The 13,174-nt window shown below is 34.4% G+C and overlaps 1 protein-coding gene across 2 annotated transcripts; it reads left to right on the top strand.

Moving 5' to 3' along the window:
• Positions 1–702: 702 nt before the first annotated feature.
• LOC108475989 (putative clathrin assembly protein At2g01600) lies at positions 703–11,450 on the top strand. Of its 2 annotated transcripts, XM_017778021.2 has the most exons (15): positions 703–1,124; positions 1,258–1,327; positions 1,471–1,568; positions 2,315–2,453; positions 2,562–2,689; positions 2,793–2,885; positions 3,011–3,061; positions 3,652–3,717; positions 3,800–3,865; positions 4,038–4,118; positions 4,219–4,299; positions 9,916–10,083; positions 10,162–10,243; positions 10,352–10,473; positions 10,830–11,450. In XM_017778021.2, the coding sequence occupies exons 1-15, from the start codon at positions 1,035–1,037 to the stop codon at positions 11,181–11,183; spliced, it is 1,689 nt and encodes a 562-aa protein (XP_017633510.1). In that variant the 5' UTR covers positions 703–1,034; the 3' UTR covers positions 11,184–11,450. The 2 variants fall into 2 exon arrangements, with proteins under 2 accessions (XP_017633510.1, XP_052881600.1); XM_053025640.1 differs by having other exon boundaries at positions 9,916–10,243.
• Positions 11,451–13,174: the final 1,724 nt, after the last annotated feature.

The following is a 13,174-nucleotide window of genomic DNA, read 5'->3' as shown; positions in this document are numbered from 1 at the left end:
AAGAAACATGGAACCCAATTAATTGGTTAGAAAGGAAAAAGAAAAGATAGAATGAAGAGAGTAATAAATGAGGGTAGAATTAGACCAACCAGAAGGTTGAATTAAGAAACAAGAAGATGGGTTCAAAAAGAAGTTAAAAATCTTTGTCAGAATGAAGACCAACAAACTTGATTCTAGAAACTTAACACAGGGAAAAGGAAATCCGAAAAACAGATAAGAAAGCAGAATCAAGTAACAGAAACAGAAAACATTACGCTGTAAAAACTCCCTACAATTTAACATCATCGTTACCCTTGAGCCAATCGCACCTTGGCCTGTTAAATTTCTATATTTTTATATAACATTGCAAGTAACCAACTGTCAGCTAAACAATGTGGACACAATTCAAAGGTTTGAATCTTTGGAGTTTGTAATTGCACAAATTATAAATTGAAATGTTGAATTATTTATTTAATGTAAAAGATTTAACAACAATGAAATAATGTTATATAAAAATATTGGTTCTTTTTATTTGAATTAAAAAGTTGACAAAAACAAACTATTTAATTGGAGTTAATATTCAAAAGTTAAAAAAAAAAGTCAAACTTCAACAACTTGAATAATTCTCCCTAAATTAAAAAAGAAAGTCTAGAAACACATGCGATTCAAATTAAAAACATTATTATAAAAAAAAAAAGGTTTATGTTCCAGAATTTTTTAAATTTAAATAATGATAATAAAAATGACAGCATAACCAAAGCGGGGCCGCCAATTGCCAAACAGCCTCCAATCTCACGCCAAAAGATCCCTTCTTCGCCAAAGAAGAAAAGGTGTTATACAGTTCACACAGAAGCGTCAATCAAAGAACTGATCACCGTTGAGCGACACTTCATCTTTTGGATTACTCTCTCTCTAATTTTTTCTCTTTGCCCTTTGATTGATTATTTCATCTGCGGTTCGCTGAGAGAAAAAGAAAGGAAAATCAAGTGTGAAGCAAACACGTCATTATTAAATAAAAGTGGTAGAGCGATCTCAGAGGTTAAAGAGGGTACAAAATGGCGACTCTTCAAACATGGAGAAAAGCTTATGGTGCTCTTAAAGATACCACCAAAGTCGGACTCGCTCATGTCAACAGCGATTATGCGGTACTTTTCTCTCTCGCTCTCTCTCTCTCTCTCTTGCAAGTTATCTTATCTCTTTCTCTATATTTAGTCTGTATAGATTTTTTCTTTTTATAATTGGATTTGATTTGCTTATTTTTGGAATATTTATAATTAGGATTTGGATGTGGCCGTAGTCAAAGCTACCAACCATGTCGAGTGTCCTCCAAAAGAAAGGCATCTTAGAAGTGAGTTTTCCTTTTTGTTTTTGGATTTTTAAGTGTGAATTTACGGATCCAATTTCATTTCGTTGAGTTTTCGGTTTCTGGGTTGGGTATCTGACGATATAGTTTGAGGTTTTTTTTTTGTTTTTTTTTGTTTTTGGTTTTAGAAATCTTCGTTGCGACATCAGCGATTCGGCCTCGAGCAGATGTTGCTTATTGCATTCATGCTCTTGGCCGCAGATTGGCCAAGACTCATAACTGGACGGTATAATTCACTGACTTTTGTTATGATTACAATATTTTTTAACTGGACTTATGTTTCATTTTGGTTTCGAATCGATGTTTAATAGGATGATGAGGATGATGTAGGGATTTTCAGGTTATAAGATTGATATCCATGTTTTCAGAGTTGAAGTAGTTTCTTATTGCTTTATCGCTTGTATATTATGTTAGATTTCCAACCGTCAATTTTATTAATGTCGATATGTAATTGAATTTGGCAATACTCTGCATCATGTGGAATGTTTTGTTGTAATATGCAAAGAAGAGTGCAATCTTCAATATACTACGTAGTGATACTATATTCCACTGCAATGCCTTTGCTATAACCTTAAGAAACTTTTGTGGACAATGAATCCTGTTTCATCTGGTTGAGCTATGTTAATCCACAATTGTATGCTTATTTTTTATTTTTATTTTTTTTCTGTTTTCTGGAATAGTTTCTGTTTGCAACTATGGTTTCTAGACATGCTGAAATGTTGCAGCATAGTACTAGATTGCAACTTGGAAGGATGTTGCTGTAGTTGTTTATGCTGCAAAATGGTTAAACGGATGGGAATGCATGTTTATGGTTTTTGAATTGCTTAAGTCTTTCTCCGATTCATAATTACCTGTTATGAATGGAGAAAATAACTTGCATTGATGGTTTACAATTTGCCAATGTCAAGGTCTTGTTCTGATATGGGTTAACGAACATATGTTGTAATTGTTCTTTTTTTCATTATTCAATAGGTTGCATTGAAAACGCTTATAGTTATCCATAGAGCATTGAGGGAAGGTGATCCTACTTTCAGAGAAGAACTTTTAAACTTCTCTCAGAGAGCACGGATTCTCCAACTTTCTAATTTCAAGGATGATTCTAGCCCTATCGGTAAGCTTTTAGTCTCTCTCTCCTTTGCCTATGTGTCTTCTGGTCACCAGTAATAACTTCTGATTGATTTGCTTACTTCTTCCTCCTCTTTCTGTATTTGTCCTTCAGCATGGGATTGCTCTGCCTGGGTACGTACATATGCATTGTTTTTGGAAGAGAGGCTTGAATGTTTTAGGATTCTGAGGTATGACATTGAAGCTGAGCGTCTACCAAGACCTGACCAGGGGCAGGATAAGGCATCACTCTTTTGTGAATATTTGTTCCATTAAATTACAGGCTGTTCTTTTACCCTTTGTGCTCTCATGGCCTGCTGCAACTTTTGTTCTTTTTAATGGGTAGGGTTACAGTAGAACCCGGGAATTGGACAGCGAAGAATTGTTGACACAATTGCCTGCTCTGCAACAGTTGCTTCACCGTCTTATTGGTTGCCGGGTATTCTATTATATGTCAATCTTTTAGAATTTGAGTTTTGTTTCCTCTACATGTTGAGAAGCTTTTATTTATTCATATTTTTCACCATATTTAGAAAGTTAATAGTTTTCTCTTCTCTCTTGCAGCCAGAAGGTGCTGCTATAGGCAACTATGTTATACAGTACGCTTTGGCTCTGGTATTTGTTTCATCTATCTGTACCTGAAATCTTCTTTCAAATTTATCACTACTGTTTTTCATTAGGTTATTAATTTGAATGTCTCAATAAGAGTTGAACCAAAAACTATGTACGCATCCAAAATGTGTCTATCTAGCTGTCTTTTGCTAATTTTTCAACTGAAGTGAACATTTTGATATTAATGGGCACCATAAGTATTAACTCTTATCTAGACTTTCTTATTCTGAGTTTTCTACTGGAGGACCTGGTTTCTCCTTCTATTAAATTCAAAGTTCAAATGTCTCTTTGAAGTTTCTTTTTCTGTTCATTATTTTCAGTGTGCAATGCTTTATTGTCTTTAAATCTCGTAGAATTATTTTCCCCTCAAACTATTTGGAAACCCATTTTGTATCTACACCTCCTTCCCCTGCACTATCAAAAATTATGAGAGATTTTTCTTTGTTTGTTAAAAGAAAATGTGGGAAATGGTTTTTTCACTTCCTCCTAAGGGTCTCTTTGTCTCCCTTAGGAATAAGTATAATAATGAGAATCTAACAATGGAAGCGCTTTGCATTGAAATTATTTTGATGTCTCAGTATTGCAATTTTTAGGTGCTGAAGGAGAGCTTCAAAATATATTGTGCTATTAATGATGGAATTATAAATCTTGTTGACAAGGTAACATTTTTATTTGATGTTGTTTATAGAAGAATTTCCTAGTTTGAGACAATCTGGCTGCTCAAGTTGTAATTTATTGCAGTTTTTTGAGATGCCAAGACATGAGGCTGTCAATGCTCTTGATGTATACAGGCGAGCTGGTCAGCAGGTGAAGATGTAATTTTTTTTTTAATTCATCAGATGTTTATCTGATTAGTTGCTTTTATGATTATTGGATTATACTCTTTCTTAGTTGGTAATCATGGCTTGTTTGACGTCTCAGTGTCAACAGTTAAATACAATGGTGGCTCAGTAAAATATATTCAATGTTTATGATGCAGGCTAATAGCCTTTCTGATTTCTACGAAGTTTGCAAAGGATTGGAACTTGCTAGGAACTTCCAGTTTCCTGTTCTCAGGGAGGTATGGATTCTATGGAGGCGGTTTGTTGTTTGAGTTGCCTCTTTCGTGAATCTTTTGTTCAATACTTGTTTATGTTAATTCGTCACTGATCTTGTTCCAGCCGCCACAATCTTTTCTTGCTACTATGGAAGAGTATATTAGAGAGGCACCGCGTGTGGTTTCTGTTCCAACAGAACCATTGGTTAGTACTCCTCACTATATTTCTGATCACACACTTGCATACATTATAGATCTATGTGGTCATATAAAGACAGAATGACGTTTGAGTTGTGGTTATTTTTTCCCCATATTTTAGAAATGCTGACTAGTTCTCACCATGAGGATACAATATAGCAACATTTGACAAGCTGCAAAATCATCAATGCATAATTATGCTACTGGCTCTAAGACTAGAAATGCATACAATTTTATGTTTGAAGACTATGACATGAACTGTGAGAAAGGTGACCTTGTGATAGTTGGAGTTCATTATCCATAATAGATGGGTGAAAATGAAAATTCTTGTAGAAATCAGAGTATTTGATACTAAATAGAACATAAATCAGAGTTTTTTATATACAACCTATGACACTACTTTAGGAAACTCTAAGTTAGGAAAGATACTAAATAGGAGATATGATTCCTTAAAATAAGGGATTTTAATAAAAAAATATCTACAAAATATTCCTAAAATATTTACGAATATTCCTACACTCCCCTCAAGTGGAGAATATACATTGTATAATCCCACTTGAATAGGAATTTATTGAACACGTGTTTTGGCAAAGCCTTGGTAAGAATGTCGCAATCATCCTTCGAAGGAATGTAAGAAAGAGTGGCTGTCTTTTTGTTGACTTGATCGCAATAAAATGCCTATCAATTTCAACATGCTTTGTTCGGTCATGTTGAACTGGGTTCTTGGCAATTTGAATGGCGATTGATTATCACACAAAACTTCAAAGTGATCCTCCTGATTTGTGCCAAGTTCTTTTAGTAATTTAAGTAGCCAAATTCCTTCGCATATCCCCAAAGCTAGTGCTCTAAATTCAGCTTCAGACTACTTCTTGAAACAAGAGATTGTTTCTTACTTCTCCAAGTTGTAAGGTTACCCCAAACAAAAGTGCAAGTACCCACTAGTGGATCTTCTTTCGGTGAGATCTCCACCCAACTAGAGTCTGTAAAAATCTTAACATTCATCTTGTGTCTTCTTAAACATTAAGCCATGTCTGAAGTTTTCTTCAAGTACTTGAGAATTCTATTTGTCACGCCATATGCTCTTCAAGAGGATTAGTCATGTGTTGACTTATCACATTTACGGAAAAGCTATATCCGGCCTTGTCAAGGATAAGTAGATTAGTTTCCCAACTAACCTTTGAAATTTCTCTCTGTCTACTAAGGACTCATCTTCTTTATTGAATCTCAAGTTTGCCTCCATTGGTGTATCAGTAGGCTTACGACCAAGAAAACCAGTTTCTTTGAGTAAATCAAGTACATACTTTCTCTGGTTGATCACAAGTCCTTTTGATCTTGCCACCTCCATTCCTGGGAAATACCTTAGCTTTCCCAAGTCCTTGGTTTCGAATTCCCTGTTTAACAACTTCTTCAAATTGCTAATCTCTTCCTCATCATCTCCAGTAAGAATGATGTCATCCACATACACAATTAGGATAGCTTTCTTATTTGTAGAAGTTACCTTGATGAAAAGCGTATGATCGGCAAGGGACTGCTTGTAGCCATTTTGAAGAATGACTTTAGTGAACCTCTCGAACCAAGCTCTGGGTGATTGTTTTAACCCGTATTGAGACTTGTTGAGCTTGCAAACCTTGTTGCTACCTTCAATAGACTTTGAGCCAGGTGGCAATTGCATATAGACTTCTTCCTCAAGCTTGCCATTAAGAAATGCGTTTTTTACATCAAGTTGGTGTAATTTCCAATCGCAATTTACAGCCAAACTTAGGAGTACTCGAATAGTGTTAAGCTTTGCCACAGGTGCAAAAGTTTCTGTGAAGTCTATCCCATATGTTTGCGTGAAACCTCTGGCCACTAGTCTAGCTTTGTATCGTTGGATACTGCCATTGGAGTTATACTTTACAGCAAAGATCCATTTACAGCCGACAACCTTTTTTCCTTGAGGAATGTCTGTAATGGTCCAATTAGCATTTTCTCTAGTGCACAAATTTCCTCTTCAACACCTTCTCCATTTTGGATCCTTTAGAGCTTCAAATATGCTTGTGGGAACTGTTCTTTATCCAAAGTTGCTGTAAATGCTTGAAAAGACGGCATCAATGAATTATAACCATAAATTTTTCAATAGGATGCTTGGTGCCTTTGTCTAACCCTTTTCTAATAGCAATAGGAAAGTCATCTAGAGTAGTGGACTTCTTGATTTCTTCTTCCATTTCGGCAATGGACCCAAATCCAATTCTCGGCAAGAATCGATTACAAAAGCAGTCTCGTGGATATGTCTTCTTTTCTTGTGTAGACACGAAGTTGTTTGGGTGGTGGTGTTTTTGAAGACATCAATTGGAGTAGGTGTATTTTCGGGAAGAGTGTTTAAAGTGGGTGTAGGTGAATTAGTCATAGGTACTACAGAGAATCAATGGGAGCATTCACAGGTGACAGATCTGCAGGTAATGGCGAACAAGATGGCAATTCTGAAGGTTTAGAATGAAGATTAGGAGGAGATACCTGTTGTGGCTGAAAATCACTCCATGTTTCCCCCTAAATTTCAGCCTGAGTGAAATAGGAATCCTGCTCATAAAATGTTATATCCATAGTGGTGAAAAATCGTTTAGAAGGAGGATGATAGCATTTATAACCCTTCTTAAGTGAAGAATACCCAACCAATACACATTTTAAAGACTTAGGATCTAACTTGGACTTATTAGGAGCAATATTTTGGATAAAAACAGTGCAGCCAAAAATTTTACGTGGCATAATGGAGGAGATAGGCTTAAAATGAGGAAAGTGCTGCAAAAATATAGATTGAGGCGTTTGAAATTTTAAAACCTTACTAGGCATCCGGTTGATTAAATATGTGGCGATTAATAAGGCTTCCCCACAAATATTTAGGAACATTAGTGGTAAATAGAAGAAACGAGTAACTTCAAGAAGGTGCCTATTTTTTCTTTTCGGCAATGCCGCTTTTGCGTGGGGTTCCAACACAAGAACTAATCGAACTATGCCCTTTTCCTTAAAAAATCACCTAAAGACCTAGCAAAAATTCACCGCCATTATCGATTTAAAGAGCTGGATTTTAGACCCAAATTGAGTGAGAACCATGTTATAAAATTGCACAAAAACACTAGCGCTTTTAGATTTATCTTTCAGCAAATAAGTCCAAGTTATCCTCTGTGATCATCAATAAAAGTGATAAACCACTTACAATTATCAGCATTCTTCACCCGAGAAGGGTCCCAAATATCACTATGGATCAAAGCAAAAGGGTAAGAAGGCTTGTATGTAGAAGGAAAATAAGATGATTTAGTATGTTTGGCAAGAGAGCTTGCAAGAAAAAGAATTAGGCCTTTTATTAATGAATAGAGCAGGAAACAATTTTGCAAGGTATTGGAAACTAGGATGGCCTAAACGAAAGTGCCATAACATAACAAGATCAACTTTTCCTAAAGCGGTAAATGACCGGAGATCTCGATTTTAGGAGAGGTAGGGAGGATGTAGAGACCATTATGCAAGTGGCCTTACCAATCATCTTCTTGAGTTCAAGGCTCGCAAAGTACAATCACGATCATTAAAAATTACAGAGCGATTGCAAGTCTATGGACAATTTACTAACAGAGATGAGATTGCACGCCAAATTTGGTACAAAGAGAACATTTTAAGTGCAATCTGCTCATTGAGAATAACGATTGCCATGTCCCTCTATTTTGCACAAGGTACCATTAGCCGTTTTGACAGCTTTACCAAAGGTATGGAAAAAATTGTGAAACAATGCCTTGTTACCAGTCATATGATCCGTAGCACCAGAATCGAGGATCCAATTAGGAGTCAACTGGGAGGAGAAAAATGCAATAGAAGAAAGGTTACCTTCTGGATCTTTTATGACCAGATTACCCTCACAAGACCCTTGAAACTTTCCAAATAGTTTTTGAAGTTCAGCAATCTGTTCTTTAGTGAAACTAGTGACAGAGGTGGCAACGACAAGGCTTGATTTATTATCTCGAGAGTGCTTGGACTTCCAGTCCTGAGGCTTACCATGAAGCTTCCAACACTTCTCCTTAGAGTGGCCGGGCTTTTTGCAATGATCACACCAAGGTCTCCCCCGTTTGGAAGAGGGAGATGATTGATGGGTCAGTAAGGCAGATCTTTCAAAAGTGGAATATGGTTCATCAGACAGCATCACACACCTTCGGCTTTCTTCCTTCTTGACCATAGAGAAAGCCTCTCGAAGGGAGGGAAGAGGAGAAATAGCCAGGACCCTGCCGCGAACCTCGTCCAGGTCCTTATTTAAGCCTTGGAGAAATTGAAAAAGTCTTCGTTGAGTAACAATTTGCTGATAAAGAGCAGCATCTCTTGGATCTACCCAATCATAATGTGCATACAAATCTAATTGTTGCCAAAGAGCAGTAAGGGTATTGTAGTAGAGAGTAACAGGCATGGTTCCTTGTTTAAGGGTAGTTGCTTGATCTTCAACATGATATAATTCAGCAATGTTATCCGTGCTAGAGTAGGTTTCGCGGACTGCACTCCAAATTTCAGCGGCTGTGGTGTAAAGAAGAAAGTTTCTGCTTATACTCGGGGTCATGGAATTAAGGAGCCAAGTCATAACCTGACCATTGTCACGCATCCACTTAGCAAAACCAGCATCAGTCACAGCAGGCTTCTTGATTTCACCAGTAACGTAGTCCAATCTTTCTCTGCCCAAGAGAAAAATCTTAACCGATTGGGACCATTCAAGAAAATTGTTGCCATTCAATCGATGGCAGGTGATAGTCAGACCAGACGAATCTGATGGAGCATCGGAACCAGAAAAATTTTCTGGATTTGAAGTAATCTCCGAAGTAGGAGAAGGAGTTTCGGACATGGTCTAGGTTGAATAAAGAAATCGTAACCTAAGCTGATACCATGTAGAAATCAGAGTATTTGATACTAAATAGAACATAAATCAGAGTTTTTATATACAACCTATGACACTACTTTAGGAAACTCTAAGTTAGGAAAGATACTAAATAGGAGATATGATCCCTTAAAATAAGGGATTTTAATAAAAAAAATATCTACAAAATATTCCTAAAATATTACAGAATATTCCTACAATTCTCATGGAAATCATCTTGAAAATCGAAAAAGAGACTTGTTAGTATTGTTCAATAACAAGAGGATTCTAGCTGACTTAAGAGAAAATTGTCTAGATCAGCTGCACTTTAATCTGTCAATACTTGGTTGTTGTGTGAAAAAGGTAAAAAAAAAAAAAAAACAGAGTATCAATAAACCCCAGCAGTGAGGATGAAGAGGCAAATGAGTGATTGTATAGGAAAAGAAATGCATGTACTTATGAGAGGATACAAAAAATAAACTGTGGGAAATATAATGAAAGGTGCTTGAGATGGCTTTCTAACACGAAATAAAAGAATAAAAGATTGGTATGAAAGCAAGAGATCACTAGATTAAAAGATAAGCTAAGATGAAAAGTGAACATGATTAGTTTTGATTTGCAAATGTAATGTCAAAGTTAATTTATAAAACTTGCTTCTCAATATTAGGATCTTTGAAACCATTTTTTGTTCGTTTTTTCCCTTTTCTTTTCTTTAAAAAAAGATATTGGTATATGCTATAAGAACTAATGGTCCATTGTTTACAGCTTCAATTAACATACAGACCTGAGGAAGGCCCTTCTGAAGATACTAAATTATCCAATGATGAACCTGAGCCATCTGCTCCTGCTGATGAAAATGCAGCTTTCACTGTTGAGACTGCTCCCCCTCCCCCTCCCCCAACTCAGACCAACATGGACACTGGAGATTTATTGGTAATGTTTCTTTTGGAGTTCCATAATGTTATCCTACTTTTCTACTTCATTTTTTTTATTGCATATTGGTGGGTTCAGGGATTGAATTATTCTGCACCTGATGCCTCAGCAATTGAGGAAAGCAATGCTTTAGCTCTAGCCATAGTGCCAACTGAATCTGGTAAATTATGTTTCTTTTTCTTTCTCTTTTTCTCCCTTAGTTAATGGTTGTCCTGATGGTCTTTGCTATTACCACAATTAGCTAAGGTGCAAAAGTTTTATTTTGCAGGTACTGCTTCAACATTTAATTCTAGTGCTGGTCAGCCTGTAGAATTTGATCCTACTGGATGGGAACTTGCCCTTGTCACCACACCAAGTACCGATATTTCTGCACCTACTGATAGGCAATTGGTATGCGCTTTCTGTGCTTTAACTTCTTATTTTGTTCTTATGTGTTGCTGTTGATTGGGGAATATAACACTTTACTGGCCAAGGCTTGTGATGGTTGAAAGGTTAGGATTTGGTTGAAATATTGCCAAAGAGAGGCTTCACTTATAACTTTTGAGAACTGCCTTACTATCTCCAGCCTTATTTGTTAATTTTGGAATTAGGGCATGTTAGTTCTGGTTTTACTTCTCTGGAAGTGATCATCTTTATTTCTCCCTGCGTTTTTGGATTGTTATATACTAAATGAGTGTAAATACATTGAAGACTTTCTGAACCCCGAGCAAACTTACCTAATTAAACTTGTGGCTGATAATTTTCAGGCTGGTGGATTGGACTCGCTCACTCTCAACAGTTTATATGATGAAGCAGCATATAGAGCTCAGCATCCTGCATATGGAACACCAGCTCCAAATCCATTTGAGGTACAAGACCCATTTGCCATGTCAAATAACGTTGCTCCCCCACCTGCAGTGCAAATGGCAGCAATAGCTCAACAACAAAACAATCCTTTTGGTGCTTACCAACCTGCTTATCAGCAGCAGCAGCAACAATTGATGATGAGCCCATCAAATCCATTTGGTGATACAGGGTTTGGGGCATTTCCGGTGAACCAAGTGGCCCCTGTTGGTCAACCACATGCTAATAATCCATTTGGAAGCACAGGCCTGTTGTAATGTTAAGTGTGAAGAGTTGGGTTTGTGGATTTTGGTTGGTTTGATCAGTTTGGGCATCTTTTTATGAGATGATGGAAAGAGTGGGTAGGTTGTGTTTTAGGCATACGATGAATGGCTTTCAGCAGCTATCTTTTATTACATTTTGTATGGGGTTGTAAAGTCAGTAGTTCAAAGATGTAATAATATCTTAGATGATCACTACAATTATTTTTGAAAATTCCCAGCCATGTGCATCTTTTGAAATGTCAATGAATCTATTCGAATTAACTGTTAGTTGACACTTAGGTATTGGATTGAGTTAAGTTGGATAATGATATAATGATTAAAATAATATATTTTTGTTTTATTTTTTTTTATTAATTGTCAATTTATTTGGTTTGTTGGGTTGAAAAATAGAAGGAAGTGAATGACTTCAATTTGATCTGTTCGGTGAACACATATCTTGTTGGTTGAACCAAAAAATAAATAAAGTACGACTTAGCTTTGCTGAGTCTGCTAGTAATTTAAAGGGCAAATTTCAATTTCACAAGTCAAGTGCATCGTATTCATGGTGATGACCTTATAATTAATATATGCTTACATTTGTACCTTCTATTTACCATTTTTTTAAATGTTTTCACAAAAATATTTACTACATTCTTAAAATGGAAAATCGTTGTTTGGGTATTTTAAAAATTTTAAAATTTTAAATAAGTAAAGGTAAATTTGCACTTTAGTTCCCCTAAAATTATGAAAATTTAATTTAATCATTTAAAAATTATAAGATATAGACTATTAAAATTAAAATTTTATTATCACCTCCTACAAAAATTTTCTGATTTACGTAAGTATTTGAATTTATAATTTCTAATTATTTAGTTTTTAATTTATTTTTAAATTTAACTGGTAGCTAAAATTGAAGATAGTAAATTAAGTTGGTACTTTTTATTGATATTTGACTAGCACCATTAAATTTTAGGTTGACAACCAATAGAATGTTAAAACATGTTGCAAAATAAAAATAATAATATTTTTTGAAAATTTAAAAATGTAAAAATTAGGATATTTATTTATTTTTATTTTACATGCATAATGCATATGGGTGACCATTTTTCTAGATTCATTTTGAATTTTAGTAATTTTATATTTTTTATAATTTCAAAAATAACCATAAACAAAAACAAACTCCTATAATTTATTAATTTTCAACTTTTTATTTTTATATTTTTAAATTTTTTCTTGATTTTAGGTTTTATTTTATTTTATTGATTTCATGTTCACAATAAATCTAGAGAAATGATTGTCCAAATTTAAATGAACATAGACAATCATTTGTTTAGGTTCATTCTGAACATATATTTCTCTAGGAATTTTATATTTTTACAATTTCAAAAATAATAATATAAAAATAGTTTTATAATAAATTCCAGATTTAAAATAAATATAATTTTATTACTTAAGTAATAAATCATTTTGAAATGAATTTAATTTTTATTTGAGATTTTAAAAATAAAGATGATTATAAATCATTTTAAAATATATTTTTATTAATTAAGCAATAAATTTAAAATAAATTCCATATTTTAAAATGATTACAATTTAAGTGATAAAATTGGAATTTATTTTTAAATATATTTTAAATTATTATTTTTGAAATTATAAAAATATAAAATTTTAGAGAAACACACCTTTAGAAACCTGTGTATCTTGATAATCATTTGTCCGTATTCATTGTGTACTTAAAAAAATCCTAAAATTAAAAGAAAATTCTAAAATTCTAAAATGATTTTTTTAAATGATGTTATTTTCGAAATTATAAAATATAAAATTACTTTAAAAAAACATTTAGAATGAACCTAAACAACGATTTGTTTGGGTTCATTATGCTTGCAAAATAAAAAAAAAATTAATTTTTAATTTTCAAAAAGTATTTTCTAATTATGTTTGTGAAATGTGTCAAATTCTTTTGGTTGTTAGCAAAAAAATCTAACGGTATTAACATGGCACCAACA

Source organism: Gossypium arboreum, chromosome 3, assembly GCF_025698485.1.
Source record: "Gossypium arboreum isolate Shixiya-1 chromosome 3, ASM2569848v2, whole genome shotgun sequence".
Taxonomy (NCBI): domain Eukaryota; kingdom Viridiplantae; phylum Streptophyta; class Magnoliopsida; order Malvales; family Malvaceae; genus Gossypium; species Gossypium arboreum.
The sequence above is the reverse complement of the archived record's forward strand: the minus strand, read 5'-3'. Positions and strand labels throughout refer to the sequence as shown.

What these genes read in the sequence shown, in the direction of transcription:
- LOC108475989 (XM_053025640.1), top strand. Translation starts at nt 1,035, where the DNA reads ATGGCGACTCTTCAAACATGGAGAAAAGCTTATGGTGCTCTTAAAGAT. An exon ending in TACAGTACGCTTTGGCTCTG is followed by an intron (nt 3,062 to 3,651) that starts GTATTTGTTTCA and finishes TGCAATTTTTAG; the next exon opens with GTGCTGAAGGAGAGCTTCAA. An exon ending in CACCTACTGATAGGCAATTG is followed by an intron (nt 10,474 to 10,829) that starts GTATGCGCTTTC and finishes GATAATTTTCAG; the next exon opens with GCTGGTGGATTGGACTCGCT.